General features: G+C 41.3%; 1 protein-coding gene across 2 annotated transcripts in view; it reads right to left on the reverse strand.

Annotated features, from left to right (window-relative positions):
* ANAPC10 (anaphase promoting complex subunit 10) overlaps positions 1-14,530 on the reverse strand; it is a 170,358-nt gene that overhangs the window by 146,751 nt on the left and 9,077 nt on the right. For both annotated transcript variants that reach the window (XM_029600603.1, XM_029600688.1), the window contains exons 2-3: positions 13,629-13,749; positions 2,522-2,612 (exon numbers count right to left, since the gene is read on the reverse strand). In XM_029600603.1, the coding sequence (XP_029456463.1) occupies positions 2,522-2,612; positions 13,629-13,743 (206 nt within the window). In that variant the 5' untranslated portion in view covers positions 13,744-13,749. The remainder of the gene's footprint in view (positions 1-2,521; positions 2,613-13,628; positions 13,750-14,530) is intronic.

Below are 14,530 nucleotides of genomic sequence, written 5' to 3' on the forward strand. Positions count from 1 at the left end.
AAAAGCAATTACATATAATAAACAATATTAAATATGTACGAAAGGAAGCAATGCAAGGGATTGGGTGGGGGGGTGGGGAGGGGGGAGAAAGAGGGGATGAGAATGATGCGAAGGATGGCGGTGGTATGTTAGGGAGCAGCATTAGAGAGGGAGAATACAGGGTATAGTGGGGCGTGCTGTACAAGGTATAAGGCGTTCATTATATATTGCTGTACATATGGAGTTGAATAGGGGCAGGGGGGGGGGGTGGTACTGATGGAAGTTTATAAAATGATGGACGTTTATAAAATAAGTAGGATGGGAATGGGTAAATAAAGGGTGGTTATTTACCCCTTTCAAATAATATTAAAAGAAGGGGGGACACTCAATAAAACTAACCAGCAAATTTAAAACAGATTGTAGAAAGTATTTTCTCCATACAACACACAATAAAGCTGTGGAATCGGTTGCCAGATGATGTGATCTAGGTGACTAGGATAGTGGGGTTTAAAAAAAATGTTTGGACAAGTCCTGGAAGAAAAATCCATAGAACATTATTAGCTAGGTAGACTAGGAAAAAAAAAATCATGGCTATCTCTGACAGCGAATAACAGGAAACAGAACTACTTTTTGGGATCTGCTGGGCCCTTTTGACCCAGACTGGCCACTATCAGAGAAAGGATGCTAGGCTTGATGGACCTTGGTCTGGCCCAGTATGACATATCTTTATGTTCTCATATAGGGGAAATATAACCCCTGTGTACAAGAATGATGGTGGTGGAGTCCTGGTGATGTAATGTTTCTGATGCTAGAAAGCTGGCAGCGTTTTACCAGCACCGATAACTTGAGACAATATAAAGTCCTGAGAAATGGACAGCACTACAAATGTAAGTGCAGACTGTTCTGATCTTATGATTGCTTTTTTTTTTTTAAGATTATAACATCTTTGATTTTGTGTGCAATTAACTGTGTTACAACCAATCAAGCAGCTTCAGACAGTTAGCTCCAAAGCTATATATGCTGCAAATTTTTACCTTCATTTTTATTAAACATATTTAAAAAGTGCTTATATGCCATAAATTCCATACATAAAATGACAATAAAACATTTTCCAAGAATTAACTCAAATCTTAATATCTGCCTAAACAGCATGATCACTATTGACCACAATAATCATAATTACTAATTACTATCAACCTGTATGCAAGAATCTTACCTAAATCAGAGGGGCATAAAATGGTGTGCACTGCCGAGTAGTTTGTGACATCGAAATCTGCAGCAGATCAGAAACTGATAAACCAAGTTAGGTGTGAAGATTTAACGTAGAATGCGACCCACAGGGGTCACAGAAGGGCCATAGGTGGCAATGCACATTCCAAAACATCAGGATGACATGCAAAAGTGCTCTGGTGTAACCCAGCATCATAAGAGCTGACAGCAAACTGCCCGGTGCAAATAAGGAGAAATTTAACTACCCAGCAAAACCAGCAACAGGCACCAGTAAGATATAGATGGAGGCACAGCCCGGGTCAGGCTTTCACCTAAGCAATAAAACCATGAGGAAGATAGAAACAGGACCTCATACAAAACATATTGTAAGACATGCACTTCCTTTCCATTAATCAGTATTAAAAACAATTTGGGTTTGCTGTCCACAAACAGCTCCCAAAGGATAACTGAATTTGCTTTTGTTGTGGTTTCATTCTCTGTAGGATCTTATTTATGATTTTGTTTGTAAACTGTAACCCGCCAAAAAAGTGGGATTGTACAGGCTAGAAATTTGGTAAAATAAATAAAAATGATGGCTTTGTTCTATTTAGTATCCTAGACCATTTTTTTGTGTAATACTATAAGATTAATTTACTTGCTTTAATGAAAAGATTTTAAAACATTTCTGTACAAATACAAGATTGGACAGTTGTGCGTACCAGTTGTGTTTAATTTTAATTTAAACAATTCTTAAAAATTCACAAAATTTTACTTAAACTCTTACTGGCTGCTGCGTAGCTGCACGGTGACAGACTATCACTTCTCTTCTGATATTCTGATTTAAAATAAAAAAAAAAAACCTCTTACCACCACATGCAGCAGAGGCTTGAATAATCTTAATTTTGAAAAAAATAAAAATTACACTTAAAAAAAAAAACGTTTCAAATTTGGTTTTTATTAATATGTGTGCGTAAATTTCAAGATCGTTCTAAACTCGCACCTCTTCTGGCATCTTAATATTAGAGTTTGACTGAGAGAGCCTTACACTTCTGGCTCTCCTTAATTGTACATGGGTCTCTGCTAGCAACTGACACAATTCTTAAATCCTTTTCTCACAAAGTGTACTATATAAATAAATCTATAAATAATTCAAATAAAAGATTACTGTCTCAAAATGAAGAGATTGCAGTCTCCATTACTTCACTTGGGGCCTGATTTACAAGCTTCATTCCCCCATAGATGCAGAATGAGAGCAAAGCCTTAGAGAATCAAGCCCTCAATAAAACCATAAAATCTCTAAAATTCGGAAAATAATTCCAGAAGTATCAGGTACCTGAATTGAATGTTCACTAAGTGAGGCTGAGAGCCATCAGATTGCCAATAGGTTTCTAGATTATCATCTCGCAATTGATCCACACCAAACCCTAATGGAAAAAAAAAACCAATGGTTAAAAAAAAATAAAAAAATCAGAGATTATATAATCCAGAGCTTCCCAAACTAGGGAGTCACAAAACCTTTAGCTGGGGTCACAAGTGCCTCAAAGGGCAAAACTCTTCAGGCACCAGCATTAATAGTGGACATCAGCATGGGGCCTTTGAGCCAGCACACACTTACAGGCTCTGTGGTGGCCCTACCCTTGCAGGAGAGGAGATCGGGACCACTGCAGGGTCTATGAGCTTGCACTGACTCGCAGGCCTTTTGCTGAATTTCATTTCTTGCAGATCACAGTTTGGTTTGGGACCAGTCATGAGTGGAAGGGTTGGCTGAGTGAGCACAGGAAAAATGGCCACTGCTCCTTACCCACTATTGAACCTACCCTTGTCAGCATCCTGTCCTCTCTTCCTGCCAATTGTAATCCACTTGTGGCCCAGGATCAAAAGGAAAATGTTGCTGCTGACATCAACCAGAAGGTTGTTTAGAAGTAGGGCTGAAAGGAGGGATCAGATGCAGGAAGGGTATGAGGGTTAGATCAGCTGGAGAGGGACTGGCTGTGGAAGGAGAGGTAGGAATGACAGAAGATCATTACGCAAGAAAAGAGCTGGGAGCGAGAGGGGATCAATTGGGAGGGATATGAAAGAAGGGTTGGAGGGAAGGAGGTGAGGCTGAAAGGTAAGAGAGGGGATGGGCAATGGGATGAGAGGGATGGGATGACAGAGGTTCGATTGGGGGTTATAGAGGTGAGAGGGAAGGATGACTGAGGATCAATTGGGGGTTATAAAAATGGCTGGGAGTTGAGAAAGCATCAGCTGGGTCGATATGAAAAGGGTTGGCTAGAGTGAGAACTTGGAAGGTGAGAGGAGCTGGGGGATGTAAGAGGTGCTCAGCTAGAAGGGCAGAGATTGAAAAAGGAGGTCCTCTAGAAGGGATAGAGGCTGAGAGAAAGGATCAACTGGAGAGGGCCAGAGTGAAGTGATTGAGGGGGGACCGTACCCCTGCTAATTTGTTTTATTCGTCCTTTAAGGTCATGTGAATTTTCAAGTGATAAAATAGGGTCAACATTGGCTAAAGGTTTGAGAAGCCCCGATATATTCGGTGATAGTGTGGAGTACATAGGAATTAAAGCAAACACAAAGCTCCATACACAGTTTCTCTTTAAATTAAACAGGTGATGGATTGTTTAAATTCAATCTAGTGCTAATTAAGAGGTCTGAAATAAGCAGGTTTGCTTATCTGTAAACCGGATTCTCCACAGACATATCCATCATCCATAATATGTGGGTGATGTTATCCGACAGGACAGACAAGAACTCAGAAAAAGTAATGCTGGATATGCGTACGAGTTTCCATACCTGCACACAGCCTTGTGAGCCCCTTAGTCCCCTCCAGAGCTGAAGCTTTTGCAAGGAGTCTACTCTCCAGGGAGGCAGGCAGGTATTAAGCCTGGCTACTTCATCCTGCTAAGTAGAACCCCATTTATGGCAAGCAAACTTGCTTTCAAGCCCATACAGATGACCGGAAGGCTCATCTGCATACTTTTTCCAGCAGCCCCAGCAGAGGACTCCAGAGAACACAGTGAGCCATTCAAGGTTCAGCATCATCAGGCCCTGTACTCTTCCAGCAGGAAAGGACAGGAAGGCATGCTCATCATTTACTAGAAATTCTTAACAGGTTTGAGACACTAACAGGGAATTATTTCAGAACAAGTCAATAAGGTGAGGAACCAGGTATTTGTAAGTAGATTAAATGTAGTGTTTTGAGGGTCGCTGACAAATTTAAACAAACTAATAGATTAAAGGCACTTTAGATTAGTTTTAATATTCCTACTCCCTTAGAAATGTTTAATTGCTAATTCAACAAAATTAAGATGCAGACAGTAATCCAGCAGCGAGATGGGGCTGTCCAGTCTTTTGCACTGAGTGTCACATGTATGATTATCTACCTGTTGGTGAGAAGTTGCATGTATGCACTTGGTGCAAAAACTCCTAGCCCTTAGAGAATGTGTCCGACCTCTGGAGGTTAGAGTGGCAGACCTAGGGCAGCTAAGGGAAAGAGAAAGGTATAGAGGAGACCTCCATTCAAGTAGCTCCTGTGCTGCCTTGGAGGCTAAAGGTCATCTGAAAGAAGAGCATCACCTTGGTATGCCAGGACCTGCCCTCAAGATGATGTAGTACCCCCTCGCACAGATGATGTGTCTCCAGGTACAATGCCCAGAAGGGAAGGGTTAGGACATCTACTGTAGTTGGCGATTCGATCATTTGAAATCGAGATAGCTGGGCAGCTGGCGGATGCGAGAATCACTTGGTAACTTGCCTGCCTGCTGCGAAGGTGGCAGACCTCACATATTATATAGATAGAAAGACATGGTTTAATGAACAGTCAGCATGGCTTTACCCAAGCCAAGTCTTGCCTCACAAATCTGCTTCACTTTTTTTGAAGGAGTTAATAAACATGTGGATAAAGGTGAACCGGTAGATGTAGTGTACTTGGATTTTCAGAAGGCGTTTGACAAAGTTCCTCATGAGAGGCTTCTAGGAAAAGTAAAAAGTCATGGGATAGGTGGTGATGTCCTTTCATGGATTACAAACTGGCTAAAAGACAGGAAACAGAGAGTAGGATTAAATGGGCAATTTTCTCAGCGGAAGGGAGTGGGCAGTGGAGTGCCTCAGGGATCTGTATTGGGAACCTTAATTTTCAATATATTTATAAATGATCTGGAAAGAAATACAACGAGTGAGATAATCAAATTTGCAGATGATACAAAATTGTTCAGAGTAATTAAATCACAAGCAGATTGTGATAGATTGCAGGAAGACCTTGTAAGACTGGAAAATTGGGCATCCAAATGGCAGATGAAATTTAATGTGGATAAGTGCAAGGTGATGCATATAGGGAAAAATAACCCATGCTATAATTACACAATGTTGGGTTCCATATTAAGTGCTACAACCCAAGAAAGAGATCTAGGAGTCATAGTGGATAACACATTGAAATAGTCGGTTCAGTGTGCTGCGGCAGTCAAAAAAGCAAACAGAATGTTGGGAATTATTAGAAAGGGAATGGTGAATAAAACAGAAAATATCATAATGCCTCTGTATCACTCCATGGTGAGACCGCACCTTGAATACTGTGTACAATTCTGGTCACCGCATCTCAAAAAAAAGATATAATTGCAATGGAGAAGGTACAGAGAAGAGCTACCAAAATGATAAGGGGAATGGAACAACTCCCCTATGAGGAAAGACTAAAGAGGTTAGGACTTTTCAGCTTGGAGAAGAGACGGCTAAGGGGGGATATGATAGAGGTGTTTAAAATCATGAGAGGTCTAGACGGGTAGATGTGAATCAGTTATTTACTCTTTCAGATAATAGAAAGACTAGGGGACACTCCATGAAGTTAGCATGGGGCACATTTAAAACTAATATCGGAGAAAGTTCTTTTTTACTCAACGCACAATTAAACTCTGGAATTCGTTGCCAGAAGATGTGGTTAGTGCAGTTAGTATAGCTGTGTTTAAAAAAGGATTGGATAAGGTCTTGGAGAAGTCCATTACCTGCTATTAAGTTCACTTAGAGAATAGCCACTGCCATTAGCAATGGTAACATGGAATAGACTTTGTTTTTGGGTACTTGCCAGGTTCTTATGGCCTGGATTGGCCACTGTTGGAAACAGGATGCTGGGCTTGATGGACCCTTGGTCTGACCCAGTATGGCATGTTCTTATAGCATTTTAGTGCTGGGGAAGAGCAGGCTGTCTTCGTACATGTAGGCACCAATGACATAGGAAGGTGCAAGAAGCCAAAAATTTAGGGTTTTAGGTAGAAAGCTGAAATCCCGAACCTCTAGGGTAGCATTCTTAGACATGCTTCTCCTTCCACAAGCAGGATCCCAGAAGCAGACAGCTCCAGAATCTCAATGCATGGATGAGACGATGGTGCAAGGAAGAAGGCTTTAGGTTTGTTAGAAACAGGGCATCATTTTTGAGAAGGGGAGGGGGCCTTTTCTGAAAGGATGGACTCTACCTTAACCAGGGTTGAACCAGGCTGCAGGCATTAACCTCTTTAAAAAAAAAAAAAAGGGAGTAGCATTTAAATTAGATAATGAGGAAAGCAGACAGTCACTCTAGAGTGCATGGTTCAGAATGATCATCTTGCAAGAATACTAACCCAAAAGGGAAATTTGGACTTCCCAGCAGAGAAGCTGCAATAAATCCAAAGTGGCCCAGGTGCTGTTAAGTAATGAGTAGATAGAACTGAAAGATTCCGAATCATCTCTCATCTGAAAAGCAGGCTGTTCATACAAACAAAAAGCACACTTTGAAATGTCTATATACAAATGCTAGAAGTCTAAAAACTAAGATGGGAGATTTCGAGTGTATAGCTCTGAATGAAGAGATTGAGATGTCAATAATATCTAAGACCTGGTGGAAGGAGGATAGCCATTGGGACACCGACACAAGATACAAAGTATATCACTTGATGGTTGGATTAAATTGGTGAAGGGGTAGCACTATATATTAGAGAGGATATTGCGTCAAATTGGAAATATTTCTGTAGGATACAACATGCACTAAATTCCATGTGAAAAGGGGATAACCTGCTGGGCCAGAATGAAATGCTAACAGAAACTAGGGAAGCTAATAAAACTAGCAGCATAGTAATAATGGGTGACTTCAATTACCCCAGTACTGACTGGGTAAATGTCACAACAAGACATGCTAAGGAGGAAAATAAACTTAAACTTCCTAAACGAAATAAATGACTACTTCATGGAGCAGCTGGTACAAGAACCAACAAGAGGGAGCGCCATTTTAGATCTAATCTTTAGTGGAACACGGGATTTGGTGCCACTTGGCAATAGTGATCATAACATGATCAAATTTAACTTAACTGGAGAGGACAAAGAAATCTACTGCAATGGCACTTAACTTTCAAAAGAAAGAATATGATAAAATGAGGAAAACTTTTTTTTTCCCCCCCAAACCAAACAAACAAAGGAGCAGCTGCCAAGGCATGGAACTTGTTTAAAAATACTATCTTGGAAACCCAGACCAGATGTATTCCACGCATTGCAAACAGTGGAAATACGGCCAAATGACTACCAGAATGGTAGTCATTTGAAGCGAGAGAGGCTAGAATAGCTAAAAACAAAACAGAAAAAGGGATCCAAATTAAGAAAACAGGAATTAGCAGAAGCACTGGCAAGTTAGATGCATAGCACGGATTAGAAAGGCAAAAAGAATCTGAAAAGAAGCTTGCCATGCAAGCAAAGATTCATAACTTTTCCAGGTACATTTGAAGCAAAGGTCTGTGAGGGGGTCAGCTCTACCATTAGATAATCAAGGGGTAAAAGGGGCACTACGGAAAATAAGATCACAGCTGAGAGACTACATTTGCTTTAGTCTTTACTGAGGAAGATAGCCATGCCAGAAATGGATATTTAAAGGTGATGATTCAGAAGAATTGTAATAAATCTCTGAACCTGGAAGATGTAATAAAACAAAATTAAAGAGTAGCAAATCACCTGGCCCAAATGATATACATCTCAGAACATTGAAAGAACTGAGAAATAAAATTGCAGACACACTATCTTTAGAATCATCTATTGTACCTTAAGACTGGAAGGTTGCTAACATTACACCGATTTTTAGAAAGGGCTCCAGGGGTGATCCAGGAAACTACATACCAAAAAAAAAAAAATAATAATCAATCAGTTTAATGGGAAAAGACAAATGGATTTAGTCAAGGAAAGTCTTGCCTCAATATGCTACATTTTTTTGAAGGTGTAAACAAACATGTGGATAAAGGTGAGCCAGTTGCTATAGTGTACCTGGATTTCCAGAAAGTGTTTGTCAAAGTCTCTTATAAGAGACTTCTGAGGAAATTTTAAAAAGTCATGGAATAGGAGAAAAGGTTCCATTGTGGACTGGGAACTGGTTAAAAGATAGAAAACAATGAATAGGGCTAATGGTCAATTTTCTCAATGGAGAAAGGTGAATAGTGGAATTCCCCAGGGATCTGTTCTGGGACCAATGCTTTTTAACATATTTATAAATGACCTGGAAATGGGAACGAGTTAAGTGATCAAATTTGCAGACAACAAAATTATTGTAAGTTGTTAAATCACAAAAGGATTGTGAGAAATTGCAAGATGACTTTGCAAGACTGGCGCCACACATCCAAAGGACATAAAGTGCATACTCTTCCACGTTCCACTGCTTATCCAAGGATGGAAAGGATATCGCCTGGTTCATATGTGAGATTGTCAGAAAGAGTTCTCTACAGGAAAACGCTATGCACTGAACAAATAGCGCCAAGGAACACAGTCTTCAAGGTGAGCAAGGGCAGAGACATCCTTTTTATTGGAACAAACTGAGATCCTGCTAAAAAAGACAGAACCAAATTCAGATCCCACAACAGATCTGGAATTTGCAAAGGAGGCAGAACATGCCTAACACAAGAAGCGAGATACATCAGGATGAGAGGGCAACAATCTTGAATCCTGCTGCTAACAAGAAAGCTCCGCCACCTGCACCCTCAATATATTGAGGGCCAAACCTTTGGTTAGTCCATCTTGCAAGAAATCAAATATTTGTGACAGAGAAGCCCGTCCAGGCACACATTCACGCTCTTCATACCAGCTCTTGAAAAGGCGCCAAATACACACATAAGTTAAGGAAATTGAAAGCCAGGAAGTTTTCTATAAGACAGAAGGGACTCGGATCCTCGTGCAACATGGTACTCTGGACAAGCAAGTTCCCGAGAGGCAGAAAACGCAGAGGGCTGGCCCACAAGAGGCATGACAGATCCACATACCATGGTTGTCAAGGCCAACCCGGAGCTACCAGCAACACCAAGCGCAGATGACCTGAAATTTTCTGAATCACTGTTCCTATCATTAGCTAAGGAGGAAACGCTTATAGGGTCTTGGCTTCTGACCACTCCTGAACTAGCAGTTCTAGAACAGATGATTTCAGATCTCTTCTGCGACTGAAAAAAAAACTTGCTCACCTTCAAATTCTTGCCCATCGCTATCAAGTCCGTGAACAGCAGATCCCATCACTTCACTATGAGGTCAAAGGCTCCATTGAAAAAAAAAAAAAAAAGACACCACTCACCAAGATCCAGTACATGAAGCCTGATATAGTCATCCTAAACATTGTCTGCATCCGCAATGTGGAACATTATCAGAACCTGGAGGTGGTCTATGTTTTATTAAAATGTGTTTACTGCAACATCATAAACTTCACAGCGGTTTACAATAACAATATACCTAATCAAAACAGAAAAATAATCAAACAACATTCATATTTCTCCACCCAGGGAAGAAGCAGATCCATTTCCAGGGAAACCTGCATACTTCGTGTTCCCCTTTTGATTGTTGAGATACGCTACCGCCATGGCATTGTCAGACATCACTCTTACTGTCTTGCTGTGCAACCGAGGAGCAAACGAGTAATGCTAGACAAATTGCCAGAGCCTCCAGATGGTGGATGAACCAGCCCGCCTCCACACTGGACATTTGGATGTCTTCAATACGTTTACTGTCCAGTTCTTCTGTTTGAGTCAGTAGCCTGTAGATCACATCAGTGAAAATGGAAGCACCCTCTTTTCTTTTTTAGGATGGTCCACAATGCTTCTTCTCTTCCTCACGTCCCTTGCAATTCAGTTGCCTGGATATTGTTTCTGACATAATATCCAGAGGGAGGTGCAGCAGAGCACTTGCAGGATTTGAAAGTTTTATGCCAGCTAATTTCCTACATAAAAGCTTAATTTCAAAACTGTATGCACTACTTCAAGCTAACTTCCCAAACAAGACAAAGTCCTTTAAAAATACCTGGGAGAGAGAGATTGAGATCATGTGATAATGCATAATAAAGTGGATAAGAAGGATAACTCAGTCAGTGCCAATGTGTAGGAAAACAGGTACAAATTAATTTATAAATGGTATTAGAACATAAGAAATTGTCATGCTGGGTCAGACCAAGGGTCCATCAAGCCCAGCATCCTGTTTCCAACAGAGGCCAAACCAGGCCACAAGAACCTGGCAATTACCCAAACACCAAGAAGATCCCATGCTCTGATGCAATTAATAGCAGTGGATATTCCCTAAGTAAACTTGATTAATAGCCATTAATGGACTTCTCCTGCAAGAACGTATCCAAACCTTTTTTGAACCCAGCTACACTAACTGCACTAACCACATCCTCTGGCAACAAATTCCAGAGCTTTATTGTGCATTGAGTGAAAAAGAATTTTCTCCGATTAGTCTTAAATGTGCTACTTGCTAACTTCATTGAATGCCCCCTAGTCCTTCTATTATTCGAAAGTGTAAATAACCGATTCACATCTACTCATTCAAGGCCTCTCATGATCTTAAAGATCTCTATCATATCCCCCCTCAGCCATCTCTGAACAGCCCTAACCTCTTCAGTCTTTCCTCATAGGGGAGCTGTTCCATCCCCTTTATCATTTTGGTTGCCCTTCTCTGTACCTTCTCCATCACAACTATATCTTTTTTTGAGATGTGGCAACCAGAATTGTACACAGTATTCAAGGTGCGGTCTCACCATGAAGCGATATGCACCAATAAAGCTTAGTAAAATAGGGATTAAGACTTCAGATTTCTGTTGGGGAGCTGTGGTGAAAAGGGCACATTATATCACGTAGTGGCACTGACATACAGTGCAAATTTTCTGCTCAAATGTCTTATGCTGGATTCAGGAAGAGACTGGACATTGGTTCCCAACTGATCCTATGGTAACACTGCCAGGTGCTGAAGAGTAGACTCCTTAGATAACTAAAAATGGTATCCCATTAATAAATCATATTTGGTTTTTGAATTGAACATATATTCTGCTTTTCGGTACTTCAAAGCGGATTACATTCAGGTAACTGTAAGTATTTCCCCTATCCCCAGAGGACTGGCAGCTGCAAGTCACTGAATAAGCTCACAAACACCCCCGTCCCCACCTCGAGAAGCCTGGTGCAACTGCAGCCTAGATTAGACTTCTTGAGTCTGTGCAGCAGGCTCCTTCTCTGGCCTTCTTCAAATGCAGCCAAAAGACCCACCTTTTTAAGGCTGCTTTTAAATCTTAACCCCCCTAGGTCTCCTGTTCATGCTCTTGTTAGTTTTAACCAATTTTCCATAATAAATGAAACTCATTAATGCTCTCATTAGTCTTGAATAGACTGTAAGCTCCATGTGAATCTGTACAACACTGCATACATCTGACCACAGAAACACAGAAATGATGGCAGAAAAGCACCAAATGGACCATCCAGTCTGCCCAGCAAGCTTATGGTGGTATCTGCTGCACCGTGCAGGTTAGCCCCATACTTAGCAGTTTCCCAGACCATAAAAGTCAAGGCCTTTGTTGGTTGCTGTCTGAATCCAATTCCCCATTACTTCTTGCCGTTGAAGCAGAGAGCAATGTTTTGGAGTTGCATCAAAGCATCAGGCTTATTGGTCAAGGGTAGTAACAGCCGCATCAGCAAGTTACCCCCCCATGCTTGTTTCCCCAGACTGTAAAAGTCGGGGTCCTTGTTGGTTTCTGTCTGAATCCAATTCCCCTTTTCCTCATTGCCCCCTGCTGTTGAAACAGAGAGCAATGATGGAGTTGCAGCAACAGTATGAAGGCTTATTGGTTAAGGGTAGTAATTGCCACATGAGCAAGTGACCCCCATGCACTCTTTTTTTCATTCCCATCCTCTAGCCCTTAGGGATCCACAGTGTTTAGCCCATGCCCCTTTGAATTCTTTCACTGTTTTTGCCTTCACCACCTCCTCTGGAAGGGCATTCCAAGCATCCACCTCCCTCTCCATGAAGAAATATTTCCTGAGGTTGGTTCTGAGTCGTCCTCCCTGGAGTTTAATTCGTGACCCATAGTTCTACTGATTTCTTCCCAATGGAAAAGGTTTGTTGATTGTGCATCATTAAAACCTTTCAAGTATCTGAAGGTCTGTATCGTCTCTCCTCCGCACCTCCTCTTCTCCAGGATATACATATTTAGGTCCTTCAACCTCTCCACATAAGTCATTTGATGGAGACCCATTACCATTTTGGTCGCCCTTCCCTGGACAGTCTCCATCCTGTCTCTGGCCCTTTTGAGATACTGAACACAGTACTCCAGGTGAGGCCTCACCAAGTACTTGTACAAGGGGATTATCACCTCCTTTTTCTTACTTATTTCTCTTTCTATGCAGCCCAGCATTCTTCTGGCATTAGGTATCACTTTGACGCATTGCTTCACTGTCTAGTAGTGCTTTAGCTATAAAAAAAAAATGTAGTAGTAGTAGTAGTAGTAGTAGTAGTAGTAGTAGTAGTAAATGACATCAACCATGGTATGGACTGGAGCAATTAACTCAAGAAAAAGAAATGTACTCACGATAGAAATATAGAAACCACTTCTGAAATGGGGGGAGGAAGTGAATAGGAGGCTAGACAACTAAAGCATGACTCCTCAGATCTAGAAAACGGAAAGCAAGAGAGAACCCTGAATAACTAACCCCTTTCACTCTTATTCTTCGATAAGAATCCCTTCCTTGAATTTGCTTGGGATTATTAAGGTGACGTTAATCTGTGTTGCTAACAAAGTAATTGTCATTGTGTTGACTGCAATGTTGTAATTGCCTTTTGATAAACACTTTTAAACCCCTAAAAACAATTGTATTTGATTTAACTTTCTAAACAACCAGTTAGTAAAAGATCAGTTTATTTTATCTGACTTTCTTGCTTGGGGAGCAGAGAGCGGAAATGTCAGAAAGCTGTACAATTCCCTGGAGAGTTATCCAATAGTTATTTACAAGACAGTTATTTATAGGACAAGCAAAACTGCACCCTGGTGTGGGGGGGCAGCAGATGCCTTCTTTTGAAGACGCATCCTGGTACCCAGGCAATGAAGCAGCTTATCTCTGCTGCTGGACTGAATGGCAGCAAGGTGTGCCAGTGCCACCATCCCCCCAACTTGGCACCTGGGGCAGCCACCTGTTCTGGTTATTTACCTGGTTTGCAGGATGAGAGGGACCACACAGCCTGTGAGCCTATTTCTCGAACAGTCCCAGTCCTTTCCAGCTGTTTGGGGTCGGCACCAGGCGGTGTCTTGTTGGGTGTGGTCATTTCTCACTACAACAAAAGCCAAGATACAAAAAGGTTGTTGCGATTTACAAGACTATGGCAACAACATCATGGCTGAAGAGGTTTAAATCATTTAACCTAGTTAGAGCAGTGGTCCCCAACCCTGTCCTGGGGGCCCACCAGCCAGTCGGGTTTTCAGGATGTCCACAATGAATATGCATGAGAGAAAATTTGCATGCACTGCCTCCACAACATGCACATTTTCTCTCATGCATATTCATTGCGGATATCCTGAAAACCCGACTGGCTGGGGGGGGTCCCCAGGACAGGGTTGGGGACCACTGAGTTAGAGGATGAGAAATGCCAACAGTAGAGCAAGCAATAACTATGACCAAAAATGGAAATAAATATTTTGCAATGAAAGAAGTAGTTCTAGCAAGTGGCAGAAACTTGAACTGGCTGCTTAGACATCCCTGCAAGATTGGAAGTTTTTACACTCATTTTTCCTTATATTTTGTATTTTTTGACCAGACTTTGTCAAAAACAGTTACATGGATGCATTCACCTCAAATAGTAACATGGGTGCCAATGTAATAAGCCACACTAAACCTACTGTGTGTTTATACTTGTATTTTAGCATGTTTTTTTGGCACTAACTTTGCCTAGGTATGTAATAAGGGCTTTAGCGCCAAAAAAACACGACACTAAAATATCTGCAGCAAGCTTAGCACAGGTGCATGCAAATGTCAGGGTAATAGCCTAATTAGGCTATTAGCTAATTGGCAGACAGTGAAGTGAATACATTAAGTGCCTGTGTCTTCAGTGAAAG

The sequence above is a fragment of the Rhinatrema bivittatum genome, chromosome 1, assembly GCF_901001135.1.
Source record: "Rhinatrema bivittatum chromosome 1, aRhiBiv1.1, whole genome shotgun sequence".
NCBI classification, from domain to species: Eukaryota; Metazoa; Chordata; class Amphibia; order Gymnophiona; family Rhinatrematidae; genus Rhinatrema; species Rhinatrema bivittatum.